Source organism: Rhopalosiphum padi, chromosome 1 (assembly GCF_020882245.1).
Source record: "Rhopalosiphum padi isolate XX-2018 chromosome 1, ASM2088224v1, whole genome shotgun sequence".
In the NCBI taxonomy this organism is placed as follows: domain Eukaryota; kingdom Metazoa; phylum Arthropoda; class Insecta; order Hemiptera; family Aphididae; genus Rhopalosiphum; species Rhopalosiphum padi.
The window spans coordinates 6,083,862-6,101,440 of record NC_083597.1 but is presented as its reverse complement, the minus strand read 5'-3'; the positions used below and the strand labels follow the sequence as shown (position 1 = coordinate 6,101,440).

General features: G+C 25.0%; 2 protein-coding genes across 4 annotated transcripts; both read right to left on the bottom strand.

The window, feature by feature from the left end:
- Positions 1-1,098: 1,098 nt before the first annotated feature.
- LOC132932139 (uncharacterized) lies at positions 1,099-7,162 on the bottom strand. Of its 2 annotated transcripts, XM_060998376.1 has the most exons (8): positions 7,018-7,162; positions 6,833-6,942; positions 6,225-6,744; positions 5,786-6,002; positions 3,638-4,068; positions 3,232-3,424; positions 2,869-3,165; positions 1,099-2,658 (listed from the first exon to the last, which is right to left on the bottom strand). In XM_060998376.1, exons 3-8 carry the CDS (start codon positions 6,734-6,736, stop codon positions 1,789-1,791), a joined length of 2,520 nt encoding a protein of 839 aa, XP_060854359.1. In that variant the 5' UTR covers positions 6,737-6,744; positions 6,833-6,942; positions 7,018-7,162; the 3' UTR covers positions 1,099-1,788. The 2 variants fall into 2 exon arrangements, with proteins under 2 accessions (XP_060854359.1, XP_060854358.1); XM_060998375.1 differs by having other exon boundaries at positions 6,833-7,125.
- A 1,925-nt stretch (positions 7,163-9,087) lies between these two features.
- On the bottom strand, positions 9,088-15,982 carry LOC132932055 (uncharacterized). 2 transcript variants are annotated; one of them, XM_060998245.1, is made up of 7 exons: positions 15,651-15,982; positions 15,049-15,561; positions 13,850-14,066; positions 12,007-12,437; positions 11,578-11,770; positions 11,213-11,509; positions 9,088-10,231 (listed from the first exon to the last, which is right to left on the bottom strand). In XM_060998245.1, exons 2-7 carry the CDS (start codon positions 15,537-15,539, stop codon positions 9,311-9,313), a joined length of 2,550 nt encoding a protein of 849 aa, XP_060854228.1. In that variant the 5' UTR covers positions 15,540-15,561; positions 15,651-15,982; the 3' UTR covers positions 9,088-9,310. The 2 variants fall into 2 exon arrangements, with proteins under 2 accessions (XP_060854228.1, XP_060854229.1); XM_060998246.1 differs by having other exon boundaries at positions 15,049-15,547.
- Positions 15,983-17,579: the final 1,597 nt, after the last annotated feature.

The following is a 17,579-nucleotide window of genomic DNA, read 5'->3' as shown; positions in this document are numbered from 1 at the left end:
GGGCATAATAATGACTGGCTCTATAACTATAAAACTTTTAAGTGCATATAAAAAACGTTTGCCAAATCAGAGATCGGCACGTAAACTTTTTTGATTTTCAATTTTTAGAAATGTATTAATTGTATGCAATATGTACGTATATATAATATATTTTATTTTCATTTTCATTTTCATTTAGTGAGATAGATCTCTGAAACCGGAGAGCGGATTTTGTTGTTTGGGGTCTTGTTAGATTCATATTGGCTAGGAGAAGTGTACTGAAAATTTTCAGAACTTTATCTTTAATTTATCTTAATTCACTATAGAACTTCGAAAAAAAATTAAAACACATTTTATTGGGCGTTTTTTTAAGTTTTTCAGCTTTATAGCTTTGTAGTGAGTTAATGGTTGAAGAAGAAGTTCTGAAAATCTTCACAGCACTTCTACTGGCCAATGTGAATCTAACAAGACCCCAAATAACAGTTTCGGTAATCTTCCATGCTAAATGAAAATCTAGCAAGATAACTATTTTTTTAACTGTGAAAAATTTAATAATTTTTGTTTGAAAATTTTTTATCACACATTTTGTATCTACTAGATAATCCCTTTTTAATAAGCTATCAACCAACTTTTTAGCTATAATAGTTTTGGAGAAAAGTTAAAAAATAGAAATTTTGGGACTGTTCACGCTGACGTTTTTGAGAATTCAAAACGTTATACCACTTGGGTGTGAAATCGGATCTCTCTCATTAATATTTTATGTTAAAGATAGCTTAATTACCCACGTACTCATTACAACTGAGTTACATTTTTATAATTTTCCTATTTATCAAAAATTCAGACTTTTTTCATTTCAATTACCATACTTACTTGATTAAAAATCAAGAAAGTAAAATAGACTTTTCTACTAATATAACAAATTTTATATGAATAAAATAAAAATAAAATTAATCATTATAAAAAATATTAGTAGTAACCAATTTGGTATAATTTAAATTTATATCCATTCAATCAAAAATTGACTAAATGTTTTTTATGGTAATTCAAGATAATTTTAAAACATACACCTTAATTTAAATAATTCATATGAGGTATAACCAATTAAGCAGTACATTTTTTTATATTTAAAAATATACTTAACCAATAAACATAACATAAAATATACAGAAAGTATTAAAGAATCAATTAAGTATAAAATAGTAACATCAATATACTTTAACAATAATGAATCTTAACTTTGGCAGTTAATTATACTTTTTTGCTTATACTAAAAAAATAATAGGTACCAACCTATTTTATATATTTTAACACATTATAATTTGATTTTTTATGATAATATAGAAATTTAAAAATTAGATAAAGGGAAAACTATAAAATTAATATGTGATTTGAAATTTACTACATATTAAAATGCTTAAAAAGCAAATAACAAATCACTAAAAACAAAGTCTAAATTAATTAAAATACAAAATAATATTTTTTGCCCAAATTGAATAAAACTTTACGTATTATATAAAAATAAAACAACTCTTTAAAATAATTTCTGTAACATTCTCTTTAAAAATAATAAACTTATTGAAGTAAAATAATTAACATAAGATATTATAATAAGCTATACATAGAAGCTAACATAACTTATTGATAAATAAGTTATGTTAATAAACACAAAGGTTTAATAATTAAAATCTTAAAAGACAAAAATTGTTTTTAACAGTTTTAAAAAAATATTTTACTTATTAAAATTACTATCATATTAAAACTGTTTACATTTTTATTAAATCAAAGAAAAGTAATAAAAAATCAGTCAATTTATTTATTTTTGGTAGTCCATTTCTTTTGTCTTGACTTGTCCGAATGAGGTTTTGGGTTCTGTTGATTTATTTGAGGTCTTATATCAAGTAATGAAGGTGGTAGTTGATTATTAAAATGAGAATATTGAGACATAGAACTAAAATTTGGAAATGCAGGATTGCCTGTATTATAATATCTACCATGATATCCTGTTGAAGTACCCGGTATATTTATCTGATTTTGATGTGCATTATTATTAGCTGAAATATGTTGATATAACTGGTGGGTATATTCTTCTACTTGCGATTGTGTTTGTACATTTCTAAGGTTTTCAGTTGTCAAAATATTAGAGTTTTCAAAATATCTTGATCCTTGACCAGAAGAAATATTTAAAAACTTGGCCATTTTAAAATTCATTTCATCGATTGCTGCAGTTGTGTTTGCGGGGTTTTTATTTTGATAATTTCTTGAGGGAAAATGATTACCAGAAGACTTATCATTTCTTCTATTTGATCCTTTATTTGCTTCAGACATTTTGGTAAATACTTTAGAACCAATATTTTGCTTAAACTTACGACTTCTAGTACTGCGTTTTACAAAAACTTTTTCAACATCGTTCTCATTATCTGATGAACCTGTTCCACTTTCATATGGTGTATTATTTGGCAATAAAGATTTATCAGAAGAATCAATGATTAGCTTGGCTTTCAAAGATGAATCAACATCTTTCATCTGTAAGTTGCAAGTTTCCATGATTTTAGTTAACATTTTAAAAAAGTACAACATATCATCAGGAGCAGTGCTACTTGAATTTGTAGCCAACCTTATTTCATTACAAATAAGTTCTGCTAAGTGAAACTTTTTTGAACCAAATGATGAAAAATGTTGCTAAAACAAATAAAAAATATGTAATAATAGATATTTTTTATTTACATTATAAATATAATATAATATATATATTAAATAAAAATATATACATTGTTTAAGAAAAAAATTTATTGTAAAAGAAAATGTATGTAATATAATTAAAAAATGCGTAAAACATTAAATATTATATTTACTGAAAATCATTATAATTTAATAATTAAAAATTTTTACCGTAATTATATAATTATTAGCAATTCCTGGTGTTTCTATCAACTTAATAAACTCTTCGACGCCAGATCTTAGGTTGTTAGTGAATAATATTAAATACGAACATAATTGAGCTATAATTTTTGATTTATCGAGTCCATTATATTTAGAAATTAAATCAGTAAGGTAAGGAATAGGATCTTCTCCATTTTTTTGTTTTTTTACGATAAATCCTAAATCAGATCCTAATTTTGGTGTTCTATTCTTCGATACTGGATGATTATTTTTAGTTTCAGTTGTTCTAGGTCTCTGTTTTTTAGACTAAAAAAAAAAAAAAAAACATTTACCTAAAATATTATATGACAATTATTTTTGAATATATCTTACAATATCTTTATAAACTTCAACTGTTTTTTCAATAGCTTTTAAAACAGTTGCATCATTTGGTGCCATTTCATAGGCTTTTGCCAAATATTTTTTTCCCGAATTAAAATCACGGACCATAATTGGAAGTGTCATTATTGTTCTAGCACACTTAACTACCAAGTGAGGATCTTTTGGTTCCATGCTTATAATAGTTCTAAAATAATAAAATAAATAATAATATTAAAAATAAATAGGAAGCCTACTCTCCCTTTTAAATACTTGTATATTAAATGTAATTGAAATTTTTAACTAATACGGAATATAGTCTATACTTATAGCACAGAAAGATTATACCAAAATTAGTATATAGGTAAATAATCATATACCTATTCTATGATACCAAGTATAATTAATTTTTTTTACGTACTTGATCATTTTAACAATCGTTTCATTTGCCTGGCGATTTTTTTCAATCCAAAATTTATCATGATTATTTTTATTATCATGATAATATCGAATTGCAGTATCTCTATCTAATATCATTCTATGGTAATTGAAAATAGTATTATTTCCATCAGACAACATAATTGCTTTCTGAACAGCATTTTTTTCATTATCTGTTGGAGTCGATTTATGTGACTGTAAATATTGCCTTTGAGTTGTCAAAGCAAGTGAATAAATATAAAACCACTGTGAAGTATTAGGATCTAAATCACATGCTCTTTTTGCACTGCTACAAGCTCTTTTAAAAATGTGAGGACTTCCACCATATTCAGTAAATACAGCTGCACGTACTGCATGTACAGTGGCTTTTGATTTAGAATCCATATTAGCCATTGGTATGATATCATCCAACAACTGAAAAATTAAGAATTTTAAAACTGATAAATATACTGGGATAAAAATTGGATGTTCATTCTGCACTAATACAAATTTTAATACATATTTATTTTGTAAAAGACTGATAAAAATATTAGTAAATTAAACAAAAATTAATAAAATATTTGTACATAATAGTTTCAACCAGGGGTTTGAACAGTATTATAAAGTATTGGTTCTTAAACCCAACTGCAGCTATTGAAACATAAATTTCACCGGATCCTTATCTAAAATGTTTTAAAAATTGAAACACATTTTGATAATGCTATGGGCTCTAATATTTTACACCATATAAAATATAACTACAACGTAGGCAATGATTATAACACACTACAAGTATATAATAAAAAATAATAACAATAATGGCACACTAATATTAATTATATAACATAGCTACTTATAATTGTGATTCATGCATTGAAAAATACAGCATTAAATTCTATAATACATTTAGTGGAAAGATACATCGATCAAGAAAATATTAAGGAATAGTAGAAAAAAGGGTATATACCAAACCTTGAAGTGACCCATATTCAGACACAATTTACCAGAGCTATAACAAGCACCTTCAAAACACTTAGCCTTTTAAATCAAATATATCGGAGTTAGAAAATACTTGATTATTTAAAATGAAATAATGAAATATTTCTTAGTTGAATTATTTTTGAACTATAAACAATATCCATTTCCATTAATGACTGTTTATAGATATGCAGGGTATATTAAAAAAGTACTAAATACTAAATACGTTTGTCATGTTAATAGCTTTGGATCGTATAGTTTTTCATATGTATATTTTTAATTGTGTATTAATTTTAGGAGGGAAATTTGTTAAAATTGGTATTACCAAAATTTTTTTTTAATTTTGAAGAACAAGAATCAATATTTTTATTATTATAAAAACCAAAACTGAAAATAATCATAAAGTTCCAACATGTGTTCTGTAAGAATTTAGGAAAAAACGACAATGTAAAAAACATCAATATATTTAACTTTAAAATTCCAAATATTAGTTAAAGTATAACTATATTATAAGTCAATTGTTAAATTAAATAAATAAATAATAATAAAAATAAATCATAGATATTGAATAGTACATGCTATTACTATTAAAAAATTTGGTAAATCTCTTTCCTCACAATAAATACTCTTCACATAATGTTTTGAGTTTATTTTGTAATTTGGCATAGATTTTTATAAAAATTTTTTTCATGATATACCCCAGTGAATTTTATTTTATCAAAGCCCACAGGTATCATTGTATATTCAAATATAATTTATACATTATTATTTATTTAATATAGGTATTAACATCACTAAATTAACCCAAAGTGTAAAAATTAACATAAATGTAAAGTGTGCTTTTGAATTTCTATATAAATTTAAAAATAATTTTATTTATGACGACAACTATTTTAATAACTTTTAACCAAAATGAACGTTTTTCACCTTGTTGGTTTTTACTGATTACCATTCCATAGTGTATTCAATATTCATACTATATTATGTAGTAGTTTTTCAAAACCTGATTGTGAAGCAATATTGGTACCAAGTTACATATACAATTAAATTGTTATAAATTGAATTAAGTTAAGCATATTCTAAAACTAATTATATTTATTTTTAATATAAATTGTTAAATGACACATGAAAATGAAGTTTATATTCTTATGATAAAAACTAAAAAATAACATACCCATTTACACTCTCCAGTAAGATTTGTAGCAAATAACATATGAATAAAAGTTGCCTTCATAACATGTTGAATACCAACATTAATAGATAAATAAAATTCATCAGTGCTGTTGTCTAATTCTTCAAGCCATTTACCAATTTCTAATATTTTCATTTGTCCTAATTCGGACTCACCTTTGTGGAATAATTCATAGCCAATAATTAAATTACCTACATACCTAAACACAAGAACCAAAATCAAATTTTTGAAGTATAAGCTGGTTTTTTATTTATATATATTATAATTTTTTCTTCAAATAGGAATGTCATTCATTATTTATTTTATATTCATTATACCAACACACAAATCAAGCATTAAACTACTTTGTGCATAAAATACAAATAAAAAATATACTTAGTCAAAGATATATATATTTTTAGTATTAATATTATCTACCAACCTTTCAAATGTAAACTCAGATGAAGATAAATCCAAGTTGTAATCTCCATATTTATTTTGTATCGATAAAATTATATTTTTTTTGTTATTTGGTTTTATGTTCCACGTAAATAAACACTGAAGGTTATTAATTTTAACTGCAGTGTTGTTTTTATCAGAATTTTCAACTGTTTCAAATGCTAGCTGATTTTCTTCAACAGAGCTTACTTCACTTTTAGTGTCGTCAAAATTGTCAACCGAAGCACTATCATTAAAATATTCTTGATGAGTATCAGTAATAGTCATTGACTCAATAGCCTCAATACCATCAATAATGTTATCTGAAGACACAGAACAATTAACACTATTATCTAAAACTTCTTTGACGTCAACATCAATCTCATTCAACGAAATAAGCATGTCTTCAACATCTTTTTTCGTGATTACAACTAGTTGAGATTCCACAGTAGTAGGTTTCTTCTCGACTTTTTTACCAGATTTATTAAAGAGTGATTTAAACATTGAAGCAAACATGATAAAAGCTATACAAAACAAGAAAACATGTTTAGTTAAATACATTATTAGTATTACAATAAAAAAAATATTGTAATAGCTTTAATTGTTACTCACGATTGTAAAAGTATAATTATCACCAGATTCAAATTGAATTTTCTCTTATAGTATTATTTAGAAGATTCAAAATTCTCAATACTTGAACATCGGTAATTTTTCGAACATTTCTAAATTGAAATGAAAAAATACATAGAAGTTTAACACATCATGATATCTCAGACATTTGGATAAGTTTTAATTACCTATATTATATTATAACAATTATAACTTTTAACTAATAACTAATAACAGTAATAACTATAAATATTGAATACAAAAGATTTTCGTGTCTTGTCATTCGTTAATCAAGAAATAAGAATCATTAAGACCGTAATAAATTAATATATAAGTAAGTAGTATTTATTTACCTCCTATTAAGAATTTAATGATAATAAGTTAACACTGATAACTGATTAAAAATTTAAATAACCAATAAGACAAGTATGTAATAGATACATCTGATATTAATAAAGTGATAGATTTAGCGTCTATGAACGTCAAATATATTAACAAAGACCAATTAGGGGCTTAAATGACTTAATATAATCACAATGTACCAATAAATAATTTAAACAATTTATCTGAATACAATCATCCCAACTCCTAAGCATAACCGCTCAAGATCTAAAATTATGTTTTTTTATAACAACATTTTGTAATTATACATGTTATTTTTTATTAAAAATTGTTTAACCGTAGATATACCTAGTACCTACTGTACGTGATGCTCACTAAATATTTATAATTAATCTCTTGGATATAGATAGATTCGTAGATTATATAGTTTAGGACATGCACTGGTAACTATAATAGCTATTAAAAAGTCACTAGTCACTAATAATTAAAAAAATAATATAGCGAACGCCGAACTAGCTAGACATAGCTGCATCCTGTATCATTTGGATTTTGGACGATCAGCAATACGCAAATACGCAATACCCATGATAAAGTAAATTCATCAATGATAATCATCATATTTGATAAACGCCAAACGGTCAACGGATACTTGATAGTTTGTACCACGGATATAGATAATATTATCTATTTGTCATCTATAAGACCGTGTATAAGACTATAAACCTTGGTGTGTTTTCAATTTTGTACCGTTTCATGACAAATTATACTGTCATGTACCGTTTGATGTTTATTTTTTATTTTTGTTCAAAATTAAAACTATATAGGCGTGATTGTAAATATATTCGTTCAAAATATTTAATTAACAAAAAATTTAATTGATGCTGTCCCAAAAGCAAGATTGTAGTATGACACAGCTAGTTAAAATACAGTCTGTTACAAATGCTATAATCATGGTTTATAATATTTTCAAATTTATAGAGTACGTGTTAAAATAATAGTTACAAGTAAAATTACAATAAGCAACATATAAAATAAACTAAATCCTTAAATCAGCGTTTCTCAACCTTTTTAGTCTCGCGACCCCCAAAAAAGGTATAAAATATGCTCAATCACTTCGCGACCCCCCTCCTTGTCTATATTAAGTATAAATTTGTATCATATCGTTGGGAAAGCCAAATTTTGAACAAAAGGTTCATTTTGTAAATCGGTGTTCTATTATTTTTGACCGCCACGACCCTCAGCCAAGGCAATCGCGACACCTAGGTTGAGAAACGCTGCCTTAAATCATTCAATTTATATTATTTATATATCTCAAAAATGGGTTTATCATGAAAAATAGATACATCAATATTATATTAGTAGACTAATATAAGAACTAAAAATATTGATTATCGCCAAACAGTATTTTTATTAGCTGGTACACTCAGGTTACCCTATGCTTTAATCTCATTTAGTCGTGTGATAGTAATGTCTACTTGTCCAAAGCCTCAGCTTGCTTCTACAAATAGTCACGAGATTGGGGCTTTTACATTTGGCAGATCCAGCAACAAATAACATTGACACATTGACCTAAATCTAAGAAACTAGGAGAAAATTGTGGTCCAATTCTAACCCAGAGTATAGTTGATCGTCATCATAACTTTACTGAGCGTTGTGGGTGTTCAATCAATAATATATCTGGAAGACTTGATATGCATAAATACACTGATAAATGTATAATTTCTAAGTACAGATACAAGCACTGGCACTCTTACTAATTTTTTTATTGTGCTTATTAATGCCTGAAGGTGTTATGTAATGATTTTTAATATTCAATTCATTGAATAGTGCAAAACAATAACCAGTTAACTCAACAGTTGGTGAAATTATTTTCTTAAAAATATGTTACTAGAAAAATAATATACAGTACATTACAATTACAGTAGTAAACTCAATTTACAATCATTGCCATGAGTGAATATATTTAAAATTATAGTAATAAGATGAACAAAATATAAGTAACTTATAATTTAATATTGAAGCCATTTACAAACAAAATTTTAAAATTAAATTTATTTAAAAATATGTTAAGGTTAAAGATACATTTAATTATGTTATGATGAAAAAATAATAATAATAAAAAATAGAAATAAGTTAAAGCTATTTTTTTTTTGAATTTAATTGAACAGAATTTGTTTTCGATTTAGGTTTTGGATTCTGTGGACTCTGTGGATTTATTTGGGGTCTTAAACTAAGTAATGGTGGGGTATGTGGAAGATTCTGAAATGGTGAGCTAAAGTTTGCATTATTTTGATTAAAATAGCTATTAAGATCACCAGAAGATACACTAGGTGAATTAAAACGTGAATGTGTGCTAGCTAAAATGTTTTGATATAACTGTTGGGTATAACGATGTAATTCGGCATTCTTTTCTAAAGTTCTTTCAAAATTCTCCACAATCAAATTCTTAGATTTACTGTTAAGTCCATTCCCTTTTCCATTAGAAGAATTTAGAACTTTTTCCATTTTAACTTTCATTTGATTGACATCATATTCTTTTGGCTGTGGTTGTGGTTTTGTATTTTGTGGCTGTGATTTTGTATTTTGTGGCTGTGGTTTTGAATTTTGTGGCTGTGGTTTGTTATTTTGTGCTATTTTTGATGTTTTTTTATTATTTTTACTATTTTTAGAGTTATCATTTGTAATTTTTGATTCTTCATTCAATTCATCCTTTTGTGTAAATATTTTAGGACCTTTCGTTTGCAAGTGCTTCACCCTATTTTTTTTTTTTTTTTTAATATTTTTATCAGTTGTCTCGCTATCTGAAGATTCAGTTTCACTTTGCACTGATGTATTTGAACATTTAGATTTATCATATGAATCAACAATGAGCTTGCTCTTCATGGATGAGTTAACTTCTTTTATTTTTAGATTACATGTTTCCATGATTTTAGCTAACATTTTATAATAATACAGCATATTATCAGAAGACGTACCACTTAAATTTGTAGCCAATCTAATTTCATTACAAATAAGCTCTGATAAATTAAATGGCTTTGAACCAAATATTGAAGAATGTTTCTGAAACAAATAAAATACTTATAAAAAGTTATATAAACAAATAGAACCTTGCACCTACTGATATTAGTTATACTGTAGGTTGAAGTAATTTTAACAAAAATAAGTAACATATATTTTAAAATAATAACTAATAGTAGTTATAGTATAACATTATAAATGAGTTATATGACTGTAATTAAATTAAATTTTAAGTCAGTACTTATACCATACAATGGTTTGAAAATAATTTGGGCATTAATAGCTTAAAATTAAACAAAATATTTTAAGATTCGCATAAAAAAAATACTAAAATATTTAATTTAATAAAATTTATTGTTTAATATCCAATTTTGTTAACATTTGAAGTTCTAAAGCTCACAAAAAATGTATGTAGTCTACACTAACCTTTTTATTTTTATTTTAGTAAAAAAATAATATAAGAAATTATGTATTACATTTTCAAGTCTGAGTATTAAAATTAAAAATTTCATAAATTGTTAACAACAAATTAAATTGTAAATGTTAAGATTTTAATAAAGTTTAAAAAAATGTATGGCAGAAGTTGTATCATTTATGTATGCATAATTTATAAGGATTCCTATGGTAAATTTTTAAGTTTTTCAAGTTTAGAAAATATATAAATATGCATTTGGTGAAAATTTAATTTTTGAGTCATAGTAAAAAAACTAAATATCAAGCAATTCAATTGTTGTTTTTCCAATAATTTTGAAAAATGTTTGTTTTTGATCTCTTAATGTACCACATTGATATAATTTATTACTAGAAACCACCCCTAAAGTTTCATGCTCCAAAAAGTGCTTTTCATTACTTGATTAAAAGTTAAAATAAGTTGTATTAGAATAACTAGTATTTTATTTTTATATAATTAATTATATTAATAATAATAAAATATTATAGATGAATAATGTAAATAGGAAACCATATTATTTAACACATGTCAAAATTACTATACTTTCAAAAACATTTAAGAAAAATACTTACTGTAATTATATCTTTATTGGCCATTCCAGGTGTTTCTATCAACTTTATAAACTCTTCGACGCCAGATTTTAAGTTGTTTGTGAATAATATTAAATACGAACATAATTGAGCTATAATTTTTGATTTATCGAGTCCATTATATTTAGAAATTAAATCAGTAAGGTAAGGAATAGGATCTTCTCCATTTTTTTGTTTTTTTACGATAAATCCTAAATCAGATCCTAATTTTGGTGTTCTATTCTTCGATACTGGATGATTATTTTTAGTTTCAGTTGTTCTAGGTCTCTGTTTTTTAGACTAATAAAAAAAAAAAAAAAACATTTACCTAAAATATTATATGACAATTATTTTTGAATATATCTTACAATATCTTTATAAACTTCAACTGTTTTTTCAATAGCTTTTAAAACAGTTGCATCATTTGGTGCCATTTCATAGGCTTTGGTCAAATATTGTTTTCCCAAATTAAAATCACGAACTATAATTGGAAGAGTCATTAATGTTCTAGCACAGTTAACAACCAAGAGAGGATCTTTTGGATCCTTGCTTATTAAGGTTCTATAAAAAAAAAATATAGAATTTGACTTTTTTCAAAGATAGACTGAAATGTTTTTATAAATAATTATTATTACATATTTTATTTTTAAGTAAAAATAATCTCTATTTACAATATACTATAAACAATAATGATTTATAGAAATATATCAAAATCATTCAAATCAATAGAAAATTATACTCAAAAAGTAATTTTACAAAAAAAAATATAAATAATAAATCCTCATACATTTACATACCTGATCATATTAACAATTTTTTTGTTGTCTTGGAAATTTTTTTTGATCAGAAATTTATCATTTTGATTTTTATTATTATGATAATTTCCAAGTGTAGTGTCTTTAAATAGAACCATTTCATGATATTTGAAAAGTATATTTATTCCATTAAACAAAATATTTGCTTGATTAATTGCATTAATTTCATTTTCAGCTGGAACTGATTTATATGACAGTAAGAATTGTCTTTGAGCTGTCAGTGCAAGTGAACGAATATAAAACCAATGAGAAGTCTTAGGATCTAAATCACATGCTTTTTTTGTTAATTCACAAGCTTTTTTTAAATAGCTTGCATCTCCACCATATTCAATTAATACAGCGGCACGTATTGCATATAAAGATGCTCTTGATTTAAAATCCATTATGGACATTAACACAATATCGTCCAATAACTGAAAAAAAAAAATTAAAACTGACATATTTTGGCTATTAGGTCATCACATGTTATAGTTGACTATATTTTTTTATATTAAAATGTATAGCATAGCAATTCTTAACCTCGCTGTTACCTATTAATTATACAGAGTCAACAACAACACATAATATTTTCTATTCATGATCATAAAAAAATTATTTTTACATGTTGCAAAAGAATTTAATATCTTATATGAGTGTTGTAAGTTATTGGTAATTTTATTGGTGTTTTGCTTTATAATTATGTCCAAATTTTCTAACTTATTTTTAATTTAGTTGGTTTTTGTAGAAATATAAATTTTGGATCACAATATATATTGGTTTATCATATTTTAACTGATAGGTGTAAAACTCAACATTGTTTTGTTTTAAAAAAAAGATTGTTTGTTTGCAAAAATCAGGGTTTTTGATAAAATATTTCTGAGCAATCTACGTTTGATGTGCAAATTAAATTATCAGCAACAATAAGTTTAATCCTGGTAATTAAAGTAAATAAAATAGAGTATTCTTTTTATATTAATAGGTGAAGGTAATTTGAGATGTGCTTGGGGATCATTTGTTAACATTAGAGTAGCCTCTTCTAAATTGACTATATGCATAGGCGTAACTAGTCCTTTAAGTTAAGGGGGGCTAAATTCCCAAAAATGTTTTATAACAAATTATTTTAAACTGAATTATTATTTATTGTTTCTATTGGTTTACAACTGATTTCAATGATTTTTCATTTATATGAAATATTATATTATTGTAGGCAAAAATAAAGCTAATACTAATATGTTTATATGCACATACATTAACCCAAAAATTCTAGGGAGGCTAAAGCCCACCCTAGTTACGCCTATGAGTCTTGAATTATATGAATTATTATGAATTTATGACTAATTAATCAATGACAGTTGATAGTTTTATATAATATATTCTATGTTGTTGAATATCAGGCAGAGATGGGGTAAGAGTGTGAGTATAAAAAATTTGAATGAAGTATTTTGATTGACTAGACTACAGTCTATCCATCATTAAATGTTTAGATCACATTATTACAACAATTAAGCTGTTTAACAAATAGAGGTTAATTCAAAATTGTTAAACCTACAACACAAAATTGGTTTTGCTAAACGCAAATTTGATAGTTTTCTATGTATGTAAGATAGAGACAGCAGATTTAGTTGTGGCATTTTCTCAAACATCCAAGTAACTTGATTCAAGTTATACTGTTTTTGTGTAAAAAAAACATTATATTATACTCATTACAATTAACATAAAAATCTTTTCATACCTAAACAATAAGTGTTTAGTTTAAACATTACTGATATATAATATTTAAAATAATACACATACTTTAAAATTGTAATCATTATGACAATAAATAAATAATACCTAATTAGCTTACCCATTTACATTCTCCAGTAAGATTTGTAGCAAATAACATATGAATGAAAGTAGCCTTCATAATATGTTGAAGACCAATTTTAATAGATAAATAAAACTCATCAGTACTTTTATCTAATTCTTCAAGCCATTTCCCAATTTCCAATATTTTCATTTGGGCTAATTCGGGTTCACCATTATGAAATAATTCATAAGAAATAATTAAATTACCTATAAATCTAAGAATAACAATCATTAATATAAGCATTAAAACTGTATAACTATAGGACCAAATAGATTGTAAATCATAGTTTATAGATTACAATTATAAAGTAACAGGTTAAAAACCATATATTTTATACTATGACCCACATAAGAAGTAAACCATTTCGCGTATACGTATAGACTAACAGTAGTAAGTCACCATTGTTGACTGATGCCAAATTTGTGATATGTCAAATACATAAACTTAGATATGCTTTAGTTGAGACAAAGTTTACTTCTCCCGTGGGCTAGAATATAAATAAATGTCCTCTCCCTAGCCCCGTAAAAGAAATTTTTTTAATCAATTACCTATCAGTTTATTTTAAAATAATAAAATAATCCTTTTATTTTTTTAAATAAAGCAAACCAATTATATTAACAGTGAACCTTCCATAAAGCACTATACTAGAAATCATATTATTATTTGGTTTTTTAACATATTATACAATTTATTTAGATAAAAACAATAAATCAATAATCACATATATTACAATATATAAAACTATATGAAAATAAAACAGATAAAGAGTAATTCAGAACAAAGAATTTCTACTTTATGGTAAAATCTGTTGATAATTATTTACAATTGTTTTAATTAAATATTTAACTGTGAGCAAGTAGAAACTATCTTTTGATTTCTTGCTTAAGTAATTTTATTGAATGACAGTTTAATGAGTAATTTTGTATACTATTTTGAAATAAGTAATGAACGGATGCAAAAATGATAACTATGAAATAAGCTTATTTTAGAAGTTATATGTGGTATCAATACTATGGTGATTAATGAAAAAACTAAGATAATTGACATTTATAAGTGTCTAGTTGTTACAATATGTTAGGTACATTGCCATAGATTAAAAATGATTAATTAATTAAAAGTGAATTTGACTTATGTTTAATTATAATGCATAGGTACCTAGTATTTTATTTAAATATAATTTATTAAAACTAACCTACCTTTCTAATGTAAAATCAGATGAAGATATATTTAAGTTGTATTCTCCATATTTATTCCGTATGTGTAAAATAAAATTTTTCTTCTTTTTTGACTTTACATTCCACGTAAATAAACATTGAAGACTATTTATTTGATTCACAGTTTTTTTTATATCGAGATCCTCAATTGTAGCAATATCTATTTGGTTTTCTCCAATAGAGCTTACTTCACTTTTAGTGTCATCAAAATTTTCAATTGAAGCATTGTCATTTAAATGTTCTGGACGATTATCAATGATAGACAATAACTCAATAGCATCAGTAACATCGTCTTTTGTCACGGAACAATTATCATCATTATCTGAATTATCTTTGATCTCATCCAATTCAGTTAACATGTTTTTGACATCTTTTGAAGTAATTTTAACTGTTTCAGATTCTACAGCAAATGATTCCTTCTTAGCTTTGACCTCAGATTTATTTTGGAGTGTTTTAAACATTGAAGCAAACATATTTATTGCTGAATGAAAAAAACTTTTTTAAAAACAAAGAAACTAGTTAGTAAAATAGAAATAATTAATAAATATCTTATCAACAATATTAAACTTAAATTTGATACTTACAACTAGAAAATGACTAATAACAGTACAAATTGAATTTTCTTCCAGATATATATCTCAAAATAGCAATAGTTATAACTTACAAATAATAAATAATAACTAATAACTATTATATTAATTGTTGCGTTGTTGGATATCTATGTTTAAACATCAACAAAACGTTTTTAAAATAGTTCATCAGTTCATGTAACTACAAAAGTATTAAAAATAAATACTATTAAAATATTATCAGCATAATATAAACGATAAACCTATGCCTAATAAACCTATTGTAGTATTGTAAAAATTCTCAAGACTCGAGTTACTGAAATCGTAGTCCGAACGTTCGACGGGTCCACAGATAACAGTACCACCACCATGAACATTTTATATTCTCTAATGTTCATGACCACCATTAAAAGAATAGGTATTAATAATTATTATTGTTATTGTGTTATTTATATTTATTATATTATGTTATTAAACGGTTTCGTGGTGACTGGTGATATACCATACTAAAATCAAATAATTAATTAATTTGCATATTGCATGACCGGATAAAATAGTGAAATACCTATGATATAAAAATGAAGAATATATACTTATATTACGTATTAACTATCAAGTAATATGTTATATTTTGGAAGGGATTGAACCATACCAAAAAGTATTCTTGTTAGTACATTTATTATAAATTATAATTTACAAATATCATATAATAACATTAAGTAGCTAGCTAATAACCCACCCATACCTAGTGTATTTAAAAATATTACACCTTATATACTTCGAACCAATCATTAGTACCTATAATAACCACTAACCATAATCTATAGAAAATAGAATATATACAAATAAATACAAATAAACACGTAGCCACGTAGGTACATAATGCAATTTGTTTTCGAAAATTCATAATGACACCCGACGGCTACCTACCTACCTTCCTCAACTAATTCTTATGACATATTGACATTGTGAATAGAATTAGAGCTGTAAAGTACCAAAACTATTAAATGTGCATATTGACTAAACAAAAAATATTTGAAATTGTGAACATGTTTTTTTCATCAGATATTGTCTACTAGTCGTCCGTTGAAATAATTCACTAAAAGGCGGAGAGAAAAACATTAATTTTGTAATTTCATATAAATGTCTAAATTATAATGAGCACATTGCACATAGCATCATTAGCATGTGCCAAACTGCCAAATGCTGAGTGAACACACTAGTCACTACTACTATAACTATGAAGTATGAGTTATGAGTAGAGCTTCTAGGTATCTAGTATCTACATATGCTTATGCTGCATAGGCTATGCTTACCTAATACCAAATAAAAAATAAATAATATAATGAAAATATACATAGAAAAAGTGACAAAATATTGAATCATAGGTATAGATGCATTACATTTATCATGAACGTTAGATAGGTTATTTTAATGTTCGTGATATTTATGTACTTTATTAATATAATATACGATATCGGATAAACCTACTTGATAAAAATTATTTAAAAAAATTAAGATTACTTTAATGCCAGGAATTAATATAATTTACATAAACGTAGGTACCTACCAAAGTTTTTTCATTTGCACTATTACACTTTACACTAAGAAAAACTGAAATAATTAAAATTAAAAAAAAATGTTAATAAATTAAAATATTAAATTTCGATATTATATTATCTTCACTAATGTCTAATAATAAACAACAACTATGTTAACTGTTTTTTTCTTTAGTAAAATTGATTTATCTTGATAGGTGTGTCAGTTCACTATTTGTTTTCTGTCTCTGGCTTACGAGCAATTTAACAAATTTGCGTTCAACAGAACCAATCTTATGCTGTGCTCTATAATTGACCTATTATCCCACTTAAAATTAAGAACATTAATTATGTTTGTATATATTGGCATTTTTATGATATTTAAATTTTTCATCGAATTATATGA